At 52.6% G+C, this 20699-nt stretch overlaps 2 protein-coding genes across 2 annotated transcripts; both read right to left on the bottom strand.

Moving 5' to 3' along the window:
- Positions 1–5038: 5038 nt before the first annotated feature.
- Positions 5039–9636, bottom strand: LOC132216391 (dipeptidase 3-like). The gene is made up of 10 exons (XM_059665543.1): positions 9253–9636; positions 8813–8939; positions 8220–8349; positions 7961–8114; positions 7655–7724; positions 7104–7280; positions 6726–6810; positions 6105–6180; positions 5513–5648; positions 5039–5428 (listed from the first exon to the last, which is right to left on the bottom strand). Exons 1-10 carry the CDS (start codon positions 9522–9524, stop codon positions 5192–5194), a joined length of 1464 nt encoding a protein of 487 aa, XP_059521526.1. The 5' UTR covers positions 9525–9636; the 3' UTR covers positions 5039–5191.
- Positions 9637–12367: 2731 nt separating this feature from the next.
- On the bottom strand, positions 12368–17901 carry LOC132217443 (dipeptidase 2-like). Its single transcript, XM_059667700.1, is given in 15 exon segments — positions 12368–12737; positions 12837–12972; positions 13540–13615; positions 14238–14286; positions 14288–14323; positions 14687–14864; positions 14984–15052; positions 15352–15493; positions 15577–15706; positions 16018–16103; positions 16106–16129; positions 16132–16142; positions 16408–16490; positions 16492–16802; positions 17738–17901. Coding segments are annotated over 14 exon segments (1545 nt in total). The 5' UTR covers positions 16759–16802; positions 17738–17901; the 3' UTR covers positions 12368–12479.
- Between the last annotated feature and the right edge of the window lie 2798 nt (positions 17902–20699).

Genomic DNA, 20699 nt, shown 5'->3' with positions numbered 1-20699 from the left:
TCCTGTCCCCTCCTGCTGCCGTCAGTTGGCCATAGTAGCAGCCTTCCAAATGGACTTCTTGCTCTCTCCCCCACTCATGGTAAGCCTCCTCTTTTTAAATTTATATTTATTTTTTAATTGATTTTAGAGAGAAAGGAAGGGAGAGGGAGAGAGAGACATCTCTCAGCAGCCTCCTGCATCCTCCCACTGGGACAGAGCCTGCAACCCGGGCATGTACCCCAACCGGAACACGAATCAGTGACGCTTAGGTGCATGGGAGAACAACCAGCCAACCGCGCTGTGCCACACCGGCCAGGGCTAGAGCCACCTCTTCTGAAGAGAAAGCCCAGTCACTTCTTGGCCCACAAGTCCCTGCTTCATCTGGCTCCCCAGCCTCTCCAGCTGTACCTCTCCCCATCCTCCTGCCCAGCCTCAACCCTTCTGTCTTTCACTTCCTCAAACTCAGGGAGTTTCTGCAAATCACTTGCTGTTCACTCGGACAGGATGCCTTTCAACCCTCTGTCCCCACCCTCACTGACCAAGCTCCTCCATATGGCGGAGTTCTCTGCCTGCAGCACCACCTCCTCCCCAGAAGACTTCTCAGGCACAGATCCTGACACCCTACCTCGTCCTCCCTAGCTCGTGTTCCCCTGGGACACTTTCCCTTCATAGTACCCACTGCTGGGAGAAGGCCTTGTGGGGATCTTTGATTAATGTTTTCCACGCCCACTAGATGGTGGATTTCACAAGAGCAGGACCCTTTCAGTCTTGTCACTTTGGTATCCTCAGTCCTTGGCACCAGGGTGCGTGCCAGGGTGTACTACAAGCCTTTAACAAGAGAAGAGTGGCTGGGGTTTGTAATTTGGCCAGACACATGCTCTCAGCAGGGTTCACACTGCTCCCACCCTGCCATCACACACACGGCCTCTCTCCTCAGGGGTGAGGTCAGATGCTGTGAGGGAGAGATAGGCCACTGAAGCCCAACAGACAACCTTAGCTCTGGGGAATTCTGTGGCTAGGATACCGCTTCCCCCATACCGTTCGCTGACTGACCAAGTAGTCTGCACCATCAGGGTACTCACAGGCAAAAATAAGCTCACAGGCAAAAAGAAAGCACAGACATTTCAAAAGTAAACATCTTTCAGGAAAATTATTAGAACACACTGATCAACAGTTCAAGATTAGCCTACTCAACATATTACAAAAGATAAGGGAGAATATTAGCAATATGAAACAAGAATATACTAGTATATAAAACAGAATAAGCAGAACTATTAGATATGAAAAATATAGCTGTTCCAGTGATCTATTACTACGTAACAAATTACCCCAAAACATAGTGGCTTAAAACAACAATCAACAAAAACATTAATTTGCTCACAAAGCTTCAATTTGAGTAAAGCTCGTCTCTACTCCACATGGCATCAGCTGGAACCAGAGGATTTACTCCCAAGATGCCTCACTCACATGACTAGCAAGTTGTGACTGGCTGTAGGCAAAGAGCTCAGTGAGCCTGTGGACCAGGGCACTGGGTCCTCTGGTCCAGTGTCCGTGGGCTGCGTGGCTTCTCCACAGGATAGTGGCTGCAGTCCATGGGTAAGCATCCCAAGAAGCAGGGAGTAGACGCTGACAGTTTCTCCAGGCCTAGGCCTGGAAACAGGCACTACCTCACTTCTTCGTATTTTACTGGTCAAGCAGTTACAAAGTCCCGATTTAACAGGGGATTGGAAGGTACGGTCCCCATCTCTGGATGGGAGAAGTATCAAAGAAATATGGGACCAGGTATAAAAATTACTGCAATAATATCTGAAACAAAGAATACAATAGGTGATCTAATAGCAGAAAGTTATCATTGAAGATGAAATAGAAAGTTGGAAAGACCAAATTAAGGAATTCTCCCAAAAGAAGAAAGAAAAAATGATTGGTGGTTAGGGGGAATGAGGGGCTGAGGAGTAACTGCTTAATGGATATAAGGTTTCCTTTTAGGGTGATAAAAATGTTTTAGAGCTAAAACTGGTTTGGCTCAGTGGATAGAGCGTCGGCCTGTGGACTGAAAGGTCCCAGGTTCGATTCCGGTCAAGGGCATGTACCTTGGTTGCGGGCACATCCCCAGTAAGAGATGTGCAGGAGGTGGCTGATCGATGTTTCTCTCTCATCGATGTTTCTAACTATCTCTCTCCCTTCCTCTCTGTAAAAAATCAATAAAATATATTTTAAAAAATGTTTTAGAACTAGACAATGATGGTGGTTACACAACATTTTCAGTGAACTAAATGCCACTGAATTATTCATTTTAAAAGGGTTAATTTTATGGTACGTTCGTTTCTTTTTGAAAAAAATTGATTTCAGACAGGAAGAGAGGGAGAGAGAGATAGAAACATTAATGATGAGAGCAAATCATTGATCAGCTGCCTTCTGCACGCCCCCCCCTACGTCCCCCACTGGGGATCAAGCCCACAACCTTGGGTATGTGCCTTGATCGGGAATTGGATCTTGACCTCCTGGTTCACAGGTCAATGCTCAACCACTGAGCCACGCCAGCCAGGCAATGTGTTAATTTCAATAAAAACAAATTGTTAGATGTATAGAGAGAACTGATAAATACACCAGCACAATAGAAGATTTCAACACAACTGTCACGGTTACAAATAAGTGAAGAAAAAAACCCAGCAAGGATATAAAAGATTTTAACACAGTTAATGAACTTGACCTAATGGACATCTATATCCATATTTTTGCCAAGTATACTTGGAACACTTACAAAAATTGATTATTGGTTGTGAGGACTACCTCAATAGAACTGCTTCCAACCATGATGGCATAATAGGGGCCAAATGTACCTCTCTGTGTAAATTAAATAGAACTGTATAAAACAATGGTTTTCAGACAATAGACAATAGGTGATATAGGACTGTGATCCCAGATGGAAGAGAAATAAATGATGTGAGTCCTATGATTGTATTAGCTTATTGCCTAGAGATAATTTCCATGCCATAGTGTGGGAGTGTGTGTGGGGTGGGGGGATCCTCAACTCAGAACCTCATGGTCCTGCTGAATTGAGGAGAAAAATAGCCCAGCCAGTATGGCCCAGTGGTTGAGCATCGACCTATGAACCAGGAAGTCACAGTTCTATTCCTGGTCAGGGAACATGCCCACGTTGCAGGCTCGATAATTCTCTCATCGATGTTTGATGTTTGTATCTCTCTCTCTCTCTCTCTCCCTTCCTCTTTGAAATAAATAGAAATATATTTTTCTAAAAGAAGAAAGAAAATTCCCTAGCCGGTTTGGCTCAGTGGATAGAGCATCAGCCTGCAAACTGAAAGGTCCCGGGTTTGATTCCAGTCAAGGGTTATGGGCTGGATCCCCAGTTGGGGGTGTGCAGGAGGCAGCCAATCAATGATTCTCTCTCATCATTGATGTTTCTATCTCTCCCTCTCCCTTCCTCCCTAAAATCAATAAAAAATATATTTAAAAAAAAGAAAGAAAGAAAAATAAGCCCTGCATTTGAGAAGGTCAAAGCAGCTAGAACAGGGGTGGGCAAACTTTTTGACTGGAGGGCCACAATGGGTTCTTAAACTGGACCGGAGGGCCGGAACAAAAGCATGGATGGAGTGTTTGTGTGAACTAATATAAATTCAAAGTAAACATCATTACATAAAAGGGTACGGTCTTTTTTTTTTTTTAGTTTTATTCATTTCAAACGGGCTGGATCCGGCCTGCGGGCTGTAGTTTGCCCACGGCTGAGCTAGAATCTGCAGGACAGAATACCATCGAGGAGGAAGCTACACAAAGAGAGAGGCCTGGAGATCTGCAGAGGGTCCCCCCTTGAGTCGTTCAGAGGATTGATCTGTACACACATACGAAGAAGTTTATATAAGACCAGAGAAAGAACCACTGGAAAGATGTCAGCTGAATAATTCCTGGAGCTCACATATTTGTGTTCCTGTCAGTGAGGGTGAAAGACCTTTCAATATATGGAACATTAGCTAGACTCCTCAGAAGAGCATTGCCTTAAGAGTCAGGCTAAATTAGCTAGAGATGAAATAACAGTCCTGACAAAGCTTTGAGGTCAACCCCTAGAAGCGGATAGACCCATCCTCCCCCAAATTTGGGTCAGATGTCAAGACTGATAAGGCTACATGTACTCCAAGAGGATGTAGAAACTTTATTACTCGCATAATAAGGCTTTCTGGGGAGAACAGGATGACCTCCCAAGCCAGTCCAAAATGGCTTCAGAGAGCTGAGAAAGAGCACTGACTTGGAGCTTATGGATATACTGTACCCAGGAAAAGATGCTCCACATCATTTAGTCATTAGATAAATGCAAACCAAAACCACAATGTGAGATTGGTGGCGAGATATCATTTCACACCCTTTAGGTTAGCTATTATCACAAAAAATGCAAGATAAGTGCTAGAGAGGATGTGGAGAAATTGAAACCCTTGTACATTGCTGAGTGGGGATGTAAAATGGTACAGCTGCTATTGAAAACAGTATGGTGGTTTTGCAAAAAGCTAAACCTAGAATTGCCCTATGATTCAGCAATTTCATCCTAGGCATGTGCCCAAAGGAATTGATAGCAGGGACTCAAATAGATACCTGTATGCCAATGTTCATTGTATAGCCAAAAGGTGGAGGCAACTCAGGTTTCCATCAACAGATGAATGGGTAACAAACTGTGATCTCTATGTACCAGGGATTTTGTGTGTTTGTGTGTGTGTGTGTGTGTGTGTGTGTGTACCAGGGACTATTATCTACACTAATAAAAGAGAAACATGCAAATTGGTGTCACTCCGCTACGCCAACCAGCCAATCGGATGAGTATGCAAATTAACCCAACAAAGATGGCGGATAATTTGCATACACAGGCGCAGAGCAAAGACTGAAGGCTCTGGCCAGACTGAAGACTGAAGACTGAAGAGCCAAGCCTCGCTGCAGCCGGACCAAAGGCCTGGGTCCCGGGTGTGGGAGGAAAACCGGTGCCAGCAGCCAGGGGAAGGAAGGCCTATTGCGCGAATCTTCATGCAACGGACTTCTAGTTCATCCATAAAAAGGAATGAAGTCTGGATCGCCCCCTCCCATGGGAAAGAGGAAGGACACTCACACCTGGTTCCAAGCCTAAAATGTTTATTCTTAGCATATGCTTGTGCCTGGATGACTAGGAGGGGGACTTTGGGAGACTCCTAAGGTGACCTCTGGGAAACTGACCAGGTCACCAGAGCCACAGGATGAGGACTGAGACGGTGGCAGTAGCCATGAAGCCTAGGACAAGGTGTGGGGAAGCTTTTGGGGGACTCTGGAGAATATGATTGCTTGGCCACTTGGTCACATCCAGGTGTGTGGCCAGGTGTTCATGCTGAGTCACGAGGTGGGAGTGGCAGGACCTGCCCACCTGCCTGTCTGGAAACTCATCCTCTGCAGGGTTCTGGCCACTGTTTTCATCTCTCACCTGCGGGTGGGAGTCAGTAGTCAGTGGCTCCCCCAGTGCACCCCTCACCTGCACACCACGGAACCATCCTTTTGCTCAGCCCACCTGTTCCACTCGTCTGAAGACCCGTAGCAGATTTCCACGAAGGACACCCTGGAGCTCTTTCTCACTCCAGCCACGCCTCAGTAACTCTTCTATCAGAACCGGGTATGTGGATACATTCTCCAGCTCCCGAGGGAACCTGTGCAAACACCAGCCAGCCAGCTGTGGGACCATGGCCCTGATCCTTGTCTACGGCCATTGTCCCAACAGCCCCAGTCACATGGGAAACTGAAGGCCATTGCTCTTTAGACTACTGAACGCCACTTTGGAAGCTCTTTGAAGACTAGGCTTCTGTAGCATCTACCCACAGAACAGATGATCAGCCCACAACAGACCTGCTGGGTTGGGACCTGAGCTTGTGCAGGCAGATGAGCTCTGCCTGTGGGAGGTGATGACCTCGAGTGGCGGTGGGTCCAGTGGACCACAGAAGGGATAGGGAAAGCCCAGGACACAGGCCCTGAGAGTGGGGAAATATAAAATTGTCTGGAAGACAAGAGCCTGTGGTTGCGGTTTGAAAGATGGGAGGACCACAGGATGGGGAACTATAATTCCCTCCTCTATCCCAGCCCAAGAAAAAACCCAGGGAAACACTCACCGGCCAGACCCGTCATAATTTCCACCAATCCCGATGAACTCAGATCCAATGACTGCCTTGATGTGGTCAAAGTGATCTAGAGGGTGGAGGTTGGTGGTGGGCAGCACTGGGCTGGAGTTAGACCCTGGGATCAGCCCTGGGGAGGTTAGTGGTGGGCAGCCCTGCCCTGGTCTGGTGAAGCTCAGCCCTGGCCAATCCCCCTGCCCATAGTACCCAGGCCATGGCAGCTGACTCCACAGAGCTCCTAGCCAGTTGTGAGTTCTGAAGTGGCCACAAGCTGGACACTGGACCTAGAGTGAACTTGAGAGCCACATCTTTGGATCTTTTCCTGCCCAGAAGCCACCCTGCCTCTGGGTTCCTTGAGAGCCTGGTTGGGGTCTGCCTGCCTGTCCTGTCCAGAGACGTGGGAGTAAAAGTGAGACGCAGAAGCAGAGGCAGATGCTTGCCCAAACCCATCAGCATTGACTGTGGGCCCAGATCAGGTGGCCGTGAAGAGCTGTATATACTTCCCAAAGTCTGCCTATTGCCCAACAGGTGTGCTAGCTCGCTGGAGCTGTCCTGAGGACCCCGGTGGCCACAGACCCAAGCTAGAACTGTGCAAGGAGTTGAGGTTGGGCTTACCTGCCACAGTGGACACATTAGCAAACAGGTTGCACTGTAAAATCCCCATGGACAGCGTCACCATCACAATGCCACCATTCTTTTTCTACAGGGATAAACAAATGAATACTCAGCTTGGCCCTTCTGTCCTGATGACCTGCCCCACCCCTGGAGGGCCCTCCTCCTATTAGGACCATACTCAGTCCTGGCTTCAGAGATTAGAAGAAACTTCTCCTCTGAGTTTGTGGGTCCCTGGGTGGAACTGATTTGGACTTGAGTTTCAGAGATGGGGAGGGTTAACCAGCCTTGAGTCCAAAAGTGAGGCCTGGGCTGGTAGCTTTGTTCAGGGTCAAGAATCTTTGTATGAAGCATGCTTAGCCCTGGTTTGTGGCCACTCACAAGAAGTTGCAGGTTGTCATCTGGAACATTCAGGAAATGGTTGCACACAGCCCTGGCAGCTGAGTGTGAGAAGATCACAGGAGCTCTTGATACCTTCAGCACTTGTTGCACCAAGGCGTCTGACGCATGGGACAAGTCCACCATCATGCCCAGGCGATTCATTTCCCCTACCACCTTCTGCAGGGACAAATTTTTTGTTTGTTTGTTAATCCTCCCCCAAGGATATTTCTCCATTGATTTTTAAGGAGAGTGAAAGAGAGAGGGAAAGACAAAGAGAAACATCGAAGTGAGAAAAACACATCGATTGGTTGCCTCCTGCACAAGCCCCGACCAAGGCCCATGCTCGGGAGGAGCCTGCAACCGAAGTATGTGCCCTTGACTGGAATTGAACTCGGGACCCTTTGGTCTGCAGGTCTTTGCTCTATCCACTAAGCCAAACCGGCTAGGATGGGACAAATATTTTATTTGGGGGGGGGGTGTGTGTCATAGATGCACGTGTGCACATATCTATAGGGAACAGGTGGGTTCGGGTAGGGAACAGGAGTCCTCACCTCACCGAAGCTTGTCAACCCACTGACGTTGGTGTAGAAGTGGTCTTCAAACTTGACGGAACTCTCTGCCCTGCAGAACAGCCAGTGGAGGGCCATCTAGTGGGCCACGCCTTGGCCATCAGAGCCTGGGGACTCTGCAATCCCTCTGTTCATGCATCCCACCTCCAGAGCAGGGTAAGGACATAGGCCAGCTGCTATCTGGGAGTGTGAGGGACCTGCCGGCAGTCCAGCCTCCCTCTGGACACCTCTGTCCTCACCTCTCTGGCAGTTTCCCCGCCATCCTGTCTATCATTTCGCTACACTCACCAGGGCGTGTTGCAGGTGAAGGTGAGTGTCAGGTAGCGCACTCCCAGCAGATAGAAACTCAGATAGAAACTACGCAGAACAGAGAGGCTGCTGTCCAGTGAGTGACCACCCTCCACACCAATGAGGCAGGCCAGCTTTTGAGTGCTGTTCAGATCTAGAAGTGGGTGGATGATCAAGTGGTCCGGAACCCGGCCAGACGCACCAGAGGAGTCCCCTGACTATCCCCAACGCTACCCCCCCCCCCCATTTGACAGCCCACCTTTGACTGAGGTCACAAGCTCCAGTTCAGCGTAGGAAGCACACATGCGATGAATGAGGTCAATCTGCTCCAGTGTGAGGCGTATGGCATCCTGTCCCTGGGTCTGGCAAGGGACGTAGGCTGACCAGAACTAAGGGTAGGCCCAAGGGTCCAGAATGGGGTCACGCCTTGGCCTGCCACTCCTCCTCAGCCCCCAAGGTACTCATTAGGGTCAGTGGCCTAAGTGAGGCCAACCCCATGGCACCTTGATAACCATTCAGCTTGCTGCCAGCAGCCAAACTGTGGGCTCAAGACACATCATCCTTGCCTGCTGTTTGTCCGTGTGCTGTGTGAATGCCCCAAGGCCAACTCACCATGTCCCTTTGTGGTCTCGGCACCTCCCACAATCACCAGGGATTTTCTGATCATTTTCTGTGTGCCTCCACAGAACCTAGGGATCTATGTGGCCAGGCTGTCTTGGCCTCCAACATCCCCACGCTCCCCAGCAACCACCCGATGACACATTGTGTCCTATGATACCCAGTCACCAGGTTCCTGTGGCCTCCACATTCCCCAGCAGCCATGCTGTGGCCCCCTGTGTCCCTCTGTGGTACCTGTGCACCCACAAGGCCATCCACGAGCTTGCCCAGGCTGGTCTGGCCACGACTGAAGTTGCGCAGGTTAACATCTTGTAGCCTGCTCTGGAAAAGCCGTCTCAGGAGCTGGGGCAGATGGTTGTGGCTGGGGGTGTCAAGACAAGGTTAGAGTGCGGACATGGCCTCCGGTCAGGCAAGACACGTCAACATGCCTGGACCGGCCCTGTCCCACTCCACCTTCCCACCTCACACAGCCAAACAGCAGGGAGCCCTCTGGAGGCTCAGCTTGGGTTCCACCAGAAGCGGGATAATGGGGAGAAAGGGCCCATGAATGATGATGGAGAGAGTGTATTTAGGGGAGGTGTGAGGGAGCCTCCTCGCTAGCCCTGCGCACAGGATCCCCTCCCCTGCCTAGGGGTGAGTTCAGCCCCCACCGCTCCCACGAGTCATCTACACACCCATCCACCAGCCGGAAGTCCCGCATCAGGGCCTGCGCGCGCTCCCGCAGTCTCAGGGCTCTGGGGGTGCTTGGCGTGGTTGGGGTACTGGGGACGTCGGGCATGGTCTTGGCGCTGGTAGTTCCCAGCGCTGTGGGGGCGCTGGGGGCGCCCGCAATGGTCCGAGCGCGGGTCACTGGCTTCAGCAGCAGCGACAGCAACAGCAAAAGCAGCAGACACGGCAGAGGCCGCCAGCCGAGCACGCGGGGACACTCGAGGTCCGCGGGCCGCATGCTGCACGGGCGGGCCGGCGGGCAAGGGCTGGTTTTGAAAGCCCGAGAGAGGCAGACGGTCAGCCGACCGTCGACTTAGAGGACTCAGCGGCGCGGCTTCGAGAGCAGGAGGGTCAAGACGCTGGGAAGACTTCCAGGGATCCGGAACGCCGTCGCAACTGCGTGGCCGCCAGGGGGCACCGCGGCCCTCCTACTCCAACGGGGAGAGCACCCCAATGGGCCAGGCAGGCCTCGGCCGCGAGCGCCCTCTGGCGACGCATCGTGGGCTCCCTCCACCCGGATCCCTCTGTCTCGGCTTCTGATAGGGACCGACAGACCAGGGGGGAAACTGGGAGGGACCCAGTCCAGGACATGTACCTCGGTTGGGTTGTAGGCTCCTCCCCAGCCCGGCCCTGGTGAGGGGATGTGCAGGAGGCAACCAATCGATGTGTTTCTCTCACATCAATATTTCTGTCTTTCCTTCTCTCTTCCACTCTCTCTGAAAATCAATAGAAAAATATCCTCAGTGAGGATTTTTAAAAAGAAATTCAAAATCTAAAGATACTTTAAGTATTTGTATCTCCATTTCAAATGTGAAATTAGGGCACCTATGACCTCCTTAATTTCTATTTGATGTGCACTTTTCCATAATAACTGATACTCTCATTAGGTGATTTATACATTTCCAATTTCTTTCTCCACATTTATTTGTCTAAAAAGGTATTTCCCTTCACTTTTGAAGAATATTTCACTTCATAGAATTCAACAGTAGTAGTTACTTATATTCAGCAGGTAAAGATATTCCACTGTGTAAAGATGTCCATTATTCCTTCCTCCCCCACCCCCCACAAAAAACAAACAAAAACTTTATTGTTTCCATTTGGTTCAATGCATGGGAGAGGACTCCACGGTGGTTAAAAAAGATGCTTTGCAGGCCCTGGCCAGTTGGCTTGGTTGGGTTGGAGCGTTGTCCTGTACACAAAAAGGTTGCAGATTCGATTCCTAGGTTGTGGGTTCTATCCCTGTATCCAGAGAAAACCGATCAATGTTTTTCTCTCTCTCTTTCCTCTCTCTAAAAATCAATGAAAACATACCCTCAAGTGAGGATTCTCGTGGTTTCAGGAGGTGCAGCAAAAGCTAGACACCAGAGGAACGCAGAGAGGCCCCTCAGAGGCCTCCGGGCTCCAAAGCCTCCTTGCCTGCTTTGAGGGCGAGCCTCTTAAGAGATACTCACTCAGCCCAGCCTGGGGACCGGCCTTCAGAGATTAGTCAGATCGTCGCCCATCTTCTTGATGAGTTTCACTTCCTCATCCAAGAAGTGGTTCTCCAGGAAGTCAGAGAGAATGAGGTTCTGTGAAGGTAGAACCAGGGCGTGCAGATCCAAAAGGGCCTTCCTGGTTCAGGTGCTTTTCCATGACCATGGCAGCTTCCATGACATCCTGAGTTTTACTCCCACTCATCCTGGGAAGGCTTCAGCACGTCCTGGAAATGTATTCGGCCACCATGCTGGTTTTGCATCTTTAAAAGATGCTGGGTGCCCCTGCACTTCTCCTCTGACATCTTGAGGAAGTGGCCCCACCCTCCAGAGCCACACTGTAGTGGTCAAAATAGAAGCCCAGGGAGAGGTAGGTGTAGGAGGCCCGCAGATGCAGCTTGACCGGGCGGTTGAGGGCAGCCTCCACCTCGGTGGAATAATTCTGACGAATTAGGGGGCTCATGGTTGTTCAGCAATAAGGAGTTATGTCCAAAAAATGGTGTTTGCTGCCCTGGCTATTATGGCTCAGTTGGTTGGAGCATCTTGTACACTGAAAGGTGGCGAGTTTAATTCTGGTCAGGGCACAGACCAGGAATTAGAACCCAGTTGTATGGAAGGCAACCGATGATATCTCTCTCAAATCGATGTTTGTTGTTCTCTCTCTCCCCCCTTCCTCTCTCTAAAATCACACACACACACACACACACACACACACAAATGGTATTTGCTGGTCTTGGAGGCTGAGGATGGCTGAGGTGGTTCCAAAGGTGGTGAGTGGAAAACAGGTTGGAGGGAGGGTGGTTGGAGACGAAAAGGGGGTGTCCCTGAGTATGTTCTGTCCTAGCACAGTTGAAGCAAGAGACAGATCCATCCGGGGGTCTGCCAAGGGCACTGCCCCATTATTTCTATTGAAAATTCCGTTGTCAGTATTGTGTTCCTCAAGTTAATGTGATTTAAAAAATATGACTGCTTTTAAGATAATCTTTTGTCTTTGGCGTCTTGAAGTTTGACTTTGAAATGCACAGTTTGGGACTATTATGAATAGTACTGCTATAAATATTATTTTATATGCCTATGGGGGAATGTATGCATGCATTCCTCTTGGATATGTACCTTGGGTGAAATTGCTTCATCATGGGATATGCATAGACTATTACTATTATCGTTTTTATTAGCCATTACCTATTATCATGTTTATTATTATTAACTGGCCTGGGGGTTAGATGGGGTGATTGTCTTTAAGTAGCCTGTGCCTCTCCAAGAGGAAGTCTCTGGGGGTCAGGGAGGTGTGGCCCCATATCCAGGGCAGTCCAGACATTGGAGGGCTCTGTCCAAATAGGAACAAAGGTCATTTGTGATCCACGCAGGTTCCCTACTTGGGAATGTGAACTCAAATTCTCTGAAAGATCGTCCAATGGTTGTCAGTGCGTCAGGATAGGGATTGAAGTGAGCGACCCAGAGGAATCCACCCTCATGCAGCCAGAGCCCAATCGCCTGGGTTTCCTCAAGCCACGACCAGCATGTCTTCCTGGAGTAACTGGTGGCTGAACAGCAGGGCCCCCGCACCAACCACCAGTATTGGGACCCACCACAGAGAAGGACACTCATGCCTGGTTCCAGTCTAAAATATTTATTTTCAGGAAATATTTGTGCCTGCACAAAGGGGCAACTTTGTGGGGTGTCCACAGCTGCCAAAGTGACATCTGACAGGAAGAACTGGGTCACCAGAGCCACAGAATGACGACGGGGAAGGAAGCAATAATTGTGAGGCTTGGGGCAATGTGGGGGGGTGATTTTGAGAACGACTTCTTAGATGACAACTTCGGTTTCCAATGCGTAGGAGACTCCATTAGTTTCTGGTCTGGAGCCATATAATGTCTCTGATGCAGCCTCGGGAGGACCGAGCGGCAAGAGCTGCCCAGCTGCTCATCTGGGAACTCATCCTCTAAGGGCCTCTGCCCCTTGTTTTCCTCCCGAACCTGGAGGCAGCAGTGGGTGGTGAGGCAGCTCCCACAGCTTCCTTCCCCCAACCTGTTCCGCCGCCCGAGCGATGCTTTCGCCCGGCCCAGCACACCTACCTGCTCCACCTGTCTGAAGACCCGCAACAGATTTCCTCGAAGGACACCCTGGAGCTCTTCCTCATTCCAGCCACGACTCAGCAACTCCTCTATCAGTACTGGGTATGTGGACACGTCTTCCAGTCCCTGAGGGAAACTGTATGGCCGCCAGGCAACCAGTTGGCGGGCCCCATATCTGTTCCCTGGTCCTGTCTCAGAACCACAGCCCTATGTGTTCGGGATCCATTGAACCCCAGATACGGGAAATGGAGACTGGGAGAGAGTAAATGATTCGCCCCCTACTCTTCATTTTTCAGAATCAAAACTTCCTTGAATATTCGTCAAAACTCATTTGAATTGTATTAAGATCTATGCCTTTCACTGAATGCAAATTCTTCCTCTATGTATAAAAAGAAGAGTTTTTTAAGAACTGGATTGAGTCCAGCTGGTGTGGTTCAGTGGTTGAGCACCGACCTATGAACTAGCTAGGCAGATGAGCTGTCTGGTGGCTTGGCCAAATACGATGACTTAGAGTGGGGCCAATGGGCCACAATCAGACAAGAAAGTCCAGGAAACAGTTTCAAGGAGGGGAGATGCCAAGTGGGCCAGCAGACCTGTGGTCAAGGCCTAAAGACCATGAGGACCAAGCTGTGGTGGACATGGAGACTGCGAAGGCCCCACTGCTGCACAGCTAGCTCCTGACAAGCCACAGGGAAGCACTCACCTGCTGGTCCCATCATAGTCGCCGCCAATACCAATGAACTCGGATCCAATGACTGCCCTGATGTGGTCGAAGTGATCTGGGGGATGGAGAGTCAGCAATATGGGGCTTCCAGGGCAGGGGTGGGGGGTGGGGACTGGACTCTGCTGATTCCTCTTTTTGCAGCCTGTAGGCCATGCAGGCCAATTACTTCACGGCTTGGCCCCCAGTGTGCCAACTTGAGAGCCCTGAGCTTTGACCTGATGTGATCCAGCTGTCTCTAGACTGGACTTCAGATTCTAGTAGATCCCAGCGCTACAAGTTTGGGCCATTTCACATCAGGATTCACCCCTGCCTCACGTCTCCTTGAGAACCTATGGGTAATCTTTCCATGGATGTGAAAGATGGAGAGGGACAAACACCACAGAGACCTAAGGGGCTACCCAGTCCCTTGGCCAGAGGCAGGGGCAGGGCATTTTGGGACTCCTATGGAGACACCCAGGCTTTATGTGTAACTGCCTCCCTTATACCCAACAGTATTGCACTATCCACTCTGTGGCTCTAGCTGTAACGGCACCAAGGTGCTGCGTATTGTGCATGTTTCAGTTTTGGGGGTCTGTGCTACTGCCAATGGATGGGTCAAATGTATTGGTTGTTCTGAGGTCCCCAGAAAAGCTTTAGGTCCAAATCAGAGCTGCTCAGAGAGCTCAGGTGGGGCTCACCTGCCACAGTGGACACGTTGGCCAACAGTTTGCACTCCAGCACGCCCACCGGACAAGGACACCATCACGATGCCACCATTCTTCTTCTGCACGGGTGGAAACATTGACACTCAGCTTGCCCCTCCCTCCCCCAGCACAACCACCTTCCTGTTCACCGGCTGGGCGCTTGTGAGGAAGGTGTTCCACCATGACTTTGAGGTCAGAGGAAACGTCATCTCTCTGTTTTGTATGAATGGAGGAGGGTCAGTCCTGGTTTGGGTGGGGTCTTGGCCCTGGGTTTCAAGATTCGGAGGAGTGTTTACCACCTAGAACCCTATGTTGGTTTCAAGAGGTTCAGGGCAGATGTTCAGCTTAGGGTTTGAGGAAGTTGAAGGTGCTGGGGCTCAGGTTCAAGGGTTCCTGTTGCAAAACCTCTTGCTTTAGGTCAAGGGCCAGGCGGCGTCTCTCACCAGAAGCTGCAGGACATCATCAGGAACATTCCGTTCATTCTTGCATACCCCCCGAGGCAGCTGAGTGGAGAAGATCACAGGTGCCTGTGACACTTCCAGGGGCCGTCGTGCCACGGCGTCTGAGACATGGGACAGGTCTACCATCATGCCCAGACGGTTCATTTCCATCACCCACCTTCTGCAGGGAAAGGTTGGGCAGAAGGCATCAGGGGTGCACATGGATGTGCATTTATTTGTAGGAACGGGTGGGGGTGTGTATAAGCAGGTGGAGCAGGGTATGGAACCAGGGTTCTCACCTCACCAAAGCTGGTCAGCCCGCTGACATTGTTGTAGAAGGGGTGGCTGTCCTTAGCTGAGCTCTCTGCCCTGCAGGGTGGTCAGGAGGCAGTCTGACTGGTGGCCATAACTGGGCCACAAGAGCCGAGAGGCCCTGCTGAACCCCCTATCCCGGGACCCCCGTAGAGCAAGAGCAAGAACCCACGCTGGGCTGTGCCTGGTAGTAGGAAGACCCTGCTGGGGAGTCCAGAGTTGCTCTGTGAGCTCAGATCCCCTCCCATTCCAGGGTCTGAGCCGGATTCCAGGGATAAAGTGTGGTCTGGGTCCCAGTCGGTATCTCGGGCAGATCCCTGCCTCCATGGGCCCAGACCATCTGCAGCCGTGCTCACCAGGGTGTGTTGCAGGTGTGGGTGAGGGTCAGGTAGCGCACACCCAGCATATAGAAGGTACGCAAGACGGAGAGGCTACTGTCCAGTGAGTGGCCGCCCTCCACGCCAATGAGGCAAGCCAGTTTCCGGGTGCTGTTCAGATCTGGGGCAGGTAGGTGAGGTGGTCACTTTCAGGGTCTGGGGTAGCTCCATCAAGTCCCTACCACCACCCACCAGCCTGCCTACCTTTAACCGTGGTCACAAGCTCCAGCTCAGCATAGGAGGCACACATACGGTGGATGAGGTCAATCTGCTCCAGGGTGAGGCGCAGGGCATCCCGATCCTGGGTCTGGCATGGGACGTAGGCTGACCAGAACTGGGGGAAGGCCAGGGATCGGCTTGGGCGGGGCCTGCTTTGGAGCTCCTCCTTCCAAAGCCTCCACAGCCCACACAGCGCCCAGGGGACCCAGAGACCACATGTGATAAACCGCGTGTTCCCTGCTACCCGGCACGCCCACCAGCCTGGTTCACCATGGCCCCTGCAGCCCCGAGCACTGATGTCACGGCACCTTTTGGGGTCACTCTGGTAACTGAGTTGCCACAGTGACTAACGTATTGTGGTCTCTAGGGCCCACAGTCCCCCGCGTCCCCCAGCAGCCCAGCGGCGCTGGTGTGTCCCTGTGGTACCTGTGCACCCACGAGACCGTCTCTAAGCCTGTCCAGGTTGGTCTGGCCCCGGCTGAAATTGTGCAGGTTCACATCCTGCAGCTGGTGCGGTAAAACTGCCTCAGGACCAGAGCATGTCATTGTGGCTGGAAGGAGGTCAAGGCAGGGTCAGCTCAGGGGCAACTGGGTGGACTCCTTTAGGCCCGGAGATCAGGCAGGACAGGTGGCCAGCCTGGGCCAGCAAGGCGTTCCCCACCCCACAGCTGTTACACACACCATACCAGGACCCTATGAGGCCTGGGCTCGGGCATTCCCGACAGGGAGGGGGTGATAGAGGGCGGAAAGGACATCCATGTGAGGGCACCCCCTCCCCAGCCCAGGGGGAGCTCAGCCCCCACCGCACCTACGCACCCATCCACGAGTGGGAAATCCCGCATCAGGGCCCGAGCATGCTCCCGCAGATTCGGTGTGCTGGGGTTTCCGGGCGAGGTTGCGTGCACTAGGGGTGCTTGGCGCAGTAGAGTCGCTGGGGGCCTCGGGCCCAGTCTTGGGCACTGGGGGTGCCGCGGCGTCGGGAAGTGCGCTGGGGGTGCCCAGCGCTGTCGGGGTGTCCAGCGCTGCCGGGGTGCCCAGTGCCATCGGGGCACCCGGCTTGGTCTGGGCGCGGGTGACCGGCTGCGGCAGCAGCAACAGCAGGAGCAGCAGCCGCAGCAGAGGCCACAGGCAGAGCATGCGGGGACACTCGAGGCCCGCGGGCCGCATGCTGCGCAGGTCCCGGCAGGCGGGCAGGGTCTGGGCTCGAGAACCTGAGAGGCAGGAGAAGGGCCGAGGGCGACGGTGGGGTCCCAACGGTCGGCTCCAGCGGCTCAGCAGCGCGGCCTCGCGAGAGGGGGATGAAGTCACAGGACCTTGCGACCCGTGGGCAGAGACCTGCGATGCCGGAGCGCTGCCGCCAGGGGGCGGCACTGCCTCTCCCCTCCGGCCGGGAAGGCGCCCCCTCCCCCTCCTCCTCCCCCCTCCCCCCGCAGCGCGTGCCCTCGCAGTGCAGGCTCCCCGCCCTGCCCCTCTCCCACACCCACTGCTCTGCTGGGGCCTCTCTAGGTTCCTCCCCCCACCCCCACCCCCACCCCCACCCCCAAACTTGCTCTCCAGAGAGAGGGCCTGGAGTGCTTCTGCCAGAGAGTGGCCCCTCAGCCCTGTGACCTCTCCCAACCCTATCACATCCCATCTGCCTGCCCCTGGGCCCCTGGGCACCCCTAGGACCACTTTATGGTCACAGTGTTCTGGGATCCCGGCTTTCCTGCGCTGGGCCACAGGGGTTGAGTGTGAGGGAGGAGATAGTCTCTGGGCATGAGGGGCTGACTTTATGGACCCTGGATTCAGGTAGGGGCCCCCTGCCCCTGGCCTCCTCTTTCCCTTCCCTTACTCCCAGCCTGCGCGTCTACCCCCAGGGAGTCCGGCCAGGAGACCCCCCTCTCCCATCTTCCCCACCAGCCCCAGGAAAGAGCTCTCCCCTCAGACAGGCTACACCTCCCCACCGTCCGAATGGAGGGACTTTGGGGATGTGAACTGGGCCACCACCTGGAGAGGGTCAGGGAGCACTTACTCAACAGAGCAGAAGCACAGAGAGTACTCTATTTGAATGGAAGGAAATGAGTTCTTTCCAGGGCAGCAGAGCCTCAGTCCCAGCAATATTCCTCCCAGAGCTGCTGGCTGACCTGCTGGCCAGGAGCCCTCCTACCTCAGCGTGGAAGCCCCCCGCCTTGTTGAGGTCAGAAGGATGGGTCCTAAGGAAAGGCCTGGAGCTTGGTTTTTGTGGCTACAACCGCCTTATCTGGTGGCTCCTCTGGGCTAAGTTCCGGTTCTTGCTTGGCAGGCCCCACCCCATTTCCAGCCTCAGGCCCTCATCCTAGCTCTCTCCTCCAAGAACCCCCACCCACACACCCACACCCTCTCTCACATCCGTAGTAGGGGGCGGGGGGGGGGGGGGGGACGTCCCTTATCACAGAAGTTGAGAGGATTCTGGGTCCTTGCCCAAACTCCTTCCTTCCTCAACCTCTCAAGGTTGTATTCTGAACCTAGGCACCCCCTGGTGTTGCTCCATCTTTGTAACCTTTCCCAGGTGATAGGAGTGACCAGTGCAGGGACAGCGGCCTAAGTCTGAGGCCCGGAGACCCTAGAAACCTCCCCCAAATAAAGTGAGCAAAACTCTTCCTCAGGGACTAGAGGTCCTGGGCTACCCACGAGGGGAAGGGCTCCTCGCTTGGGTATATTTGAGGAATTATGCACTTGATGTTGCCCAGTGCCTGTTGGCCAGGAGGAAGGGCCCACCAAAGGTGCTGTACTGGGGGTGGGTCTAACTTGAGGGTTCTCTAGGCAGCCCCACTTCTGAATGCGAGTTCCCCAGGGTTCTGCCCGAGGTGACTTGTGCACCCAAACTCAAACCCGGCTCCCTTTCTTCCCTCTACTCCCCATTGCTGGCCAGCAACCCCACACCTACTCTTGCAGCTGAGTGGGGGGAAATTCTTGGATGTGCTGTTTTCCAGGCACCAATGTGAGTTTGGTAGATAACAGCATATCTGTTCCACTCTCAATAGCCCCACCAGGAAGCAGGGCTTATAAAAATATGGGGAAAAGGAGGACAGGAAGTCCAGACCAATGAATAACAGCTGCTGGTAGAGGAATGAGAAGGGAGCATTTAGCTTTTCAGGATTTTTCGTTTTCCTTTAGGGACCAATTGTCTAACATCCCAGGAACGGGGGCAGCTCTAGTCTAACAGAGATAGGCTGTTGAGCCAGAGGAGGCGGGCACCATCTGTAGATTAGCCAGGCAGCAAATTTTAAGTAGCGTTCTTCAGTCCTTAGATAGGCTGGCTCTGCTGGCCATGGCCTTGAGGTGACCACACACCCAGCTATACACAGATACACCTAGACCCTTGTACAGTCAAGGGCATGTGAGCGCTCACACCACGTGGCAAGCACGTGTTAGCCAACAGGCTTGCCTGTCCTCCCCTTAACCTCACCGAGGCCACCTTTGCCCTGCCCTGGGGAGGGGGAAACAGGCACACATTAGTCAAGCCTCGTCCTCTAGGAGCTCCCAGTGTCGGTGGAGAGACGGTCACAGGGACAGTATGGGGGCAGAGGCTCTGACAAATGTTATCCAGGTGCTGGAGGTGGTCGGAGGTGGCAGGGAAGCCCAGAGCCGGGCCGCAGAGCTGACCTGAATGTCATTCATGATGCCGCCTTCCCCCGGCCCACCCCTCCTTTTTTAGGGCTTCTCCAAATCCTGCTGGTTCAGCCTCAGAAAATTTCCCAGGAGTGTCTCTTCTGTTCCCATGGAGGGCCACCTTCAGGCAGTTTCATCTCTCACCTCTTCCCACCTCCGGTCCTTTCCGCACAGAGCAACCAGACCTATCCTTTTTTTTTTAAATCCTCACCCTAGGATATTTTCCCATTGCTTTTGGAGAGTGTGAAAGGGAAGGAGAGAGAGAGAGAGAGAGAGAGAGAGAGAGAGAGAGAGAGAGAGAGAGAGAGAGAGAGAGAAAGAAACATCTATGTGAGAGACACATCCATTGGTTGCCTCCTGCACATGCCCCTATCACTTTTTGAAAAGAATCTCATGTTGCCCTAGCTGGTTTGGCTCAGTGGACAAAGCAGTGTTGGCCTGCGGACTGAGGCTCCCGGTTTGATTACGGTCAAGGGCATGTACCTTGGTTGTAGGCGTCTCCCGGCACAAGCCCTGGTTGGGGCTCCTTCAGGAGGCAACCAACCGATGTGCATCTCTCACATCGATGTTCCTCTTTCTTTCACTCTCTCTAAAAATCAATGGAGCCCTAACTGGTTTGGCTCAGTGGATAGAGCGTCGGCCCTCGGACTGAAAGGTCCCAGGTTCGATTCGGGTCAAGGGTACCAAAAAAAAAACCAAAAAAAACAATGGTAAAAATATCCTTGGGTGAGGATTAAAAAAAAAAAAAGGAAAAAACCTAATGTTGTCCTCCTGCCTAAAGTCCTTCCGTGGTTTCTCATTGCTCTTAGGATTTGCCAAATTCCTTTACTTGGCTCTCAAGTCCTGGGCAGTCTTTTCCCACTGACCTCTCTAGTCTCAGCAAATAGCAAAACCCTCTGACCCTCTAACTTCTGGCCGCACCAGCCAGGCTGCCAATTGCCACAGGGCCTTGGCATGTGCTGTCCTCTCACAGTCTCCAACTGGTGGGCTTGCTGAGGCAGGATGAGAACAGAAAATCTTGCCACCAGAAAGAAGTATGTGAGTGAGCAGCTGGTCTTCCACATACAGGGCTCCTTGATCCTGGAGACCCAGGCTGTCCCTACTGCTTTCTGGGCATTGCTCTGGTTCTGCTCCCATGATGACTAACATAGTTAAATTTTCAAGAAACAACCGTCTCTTCAGCCAGAAAGAGCCTGGAAGCCACAGACTTACAGCCTCCAATCGCAAAGCTGAGGCTACCCTCTTTGAACAGTTTGCACATTTTCCTTCCTCAAAAGGCTGTGATCGTTGCTCTCGCTTGAAGTGCATAACCGTGGAGGTATCTCACTTCCACTCAGCCTTCTCCCTAATCCCCACCTTTCCCTTCAGAACCCTCACCAGCATCCCAGTCCTGTACCTGTGTTGTGGCAGAATGCACAGAACGATCAGCCAGCACTCTGAGGGGGGAAAATTTAAACTTTATTTCTCAGATCTGCTAG

Source organism: Myotis daubentonii, chromosome 15 (genome assembly GCF_963259705.1).
Source record: "Myotis daubentonii chromosome 15, mMyoDau2.1, whole genome shotgun sequence".
Lineage (NCBI taxonomy): Eukaryota > Metazoa > Chordata > Mammalia > Chiroptera > Vespertilionidae > Myotis > Myotis daubentonii.
This window is presented reverse-complemented; position numbering and strand designations above follow the sequence as displayed.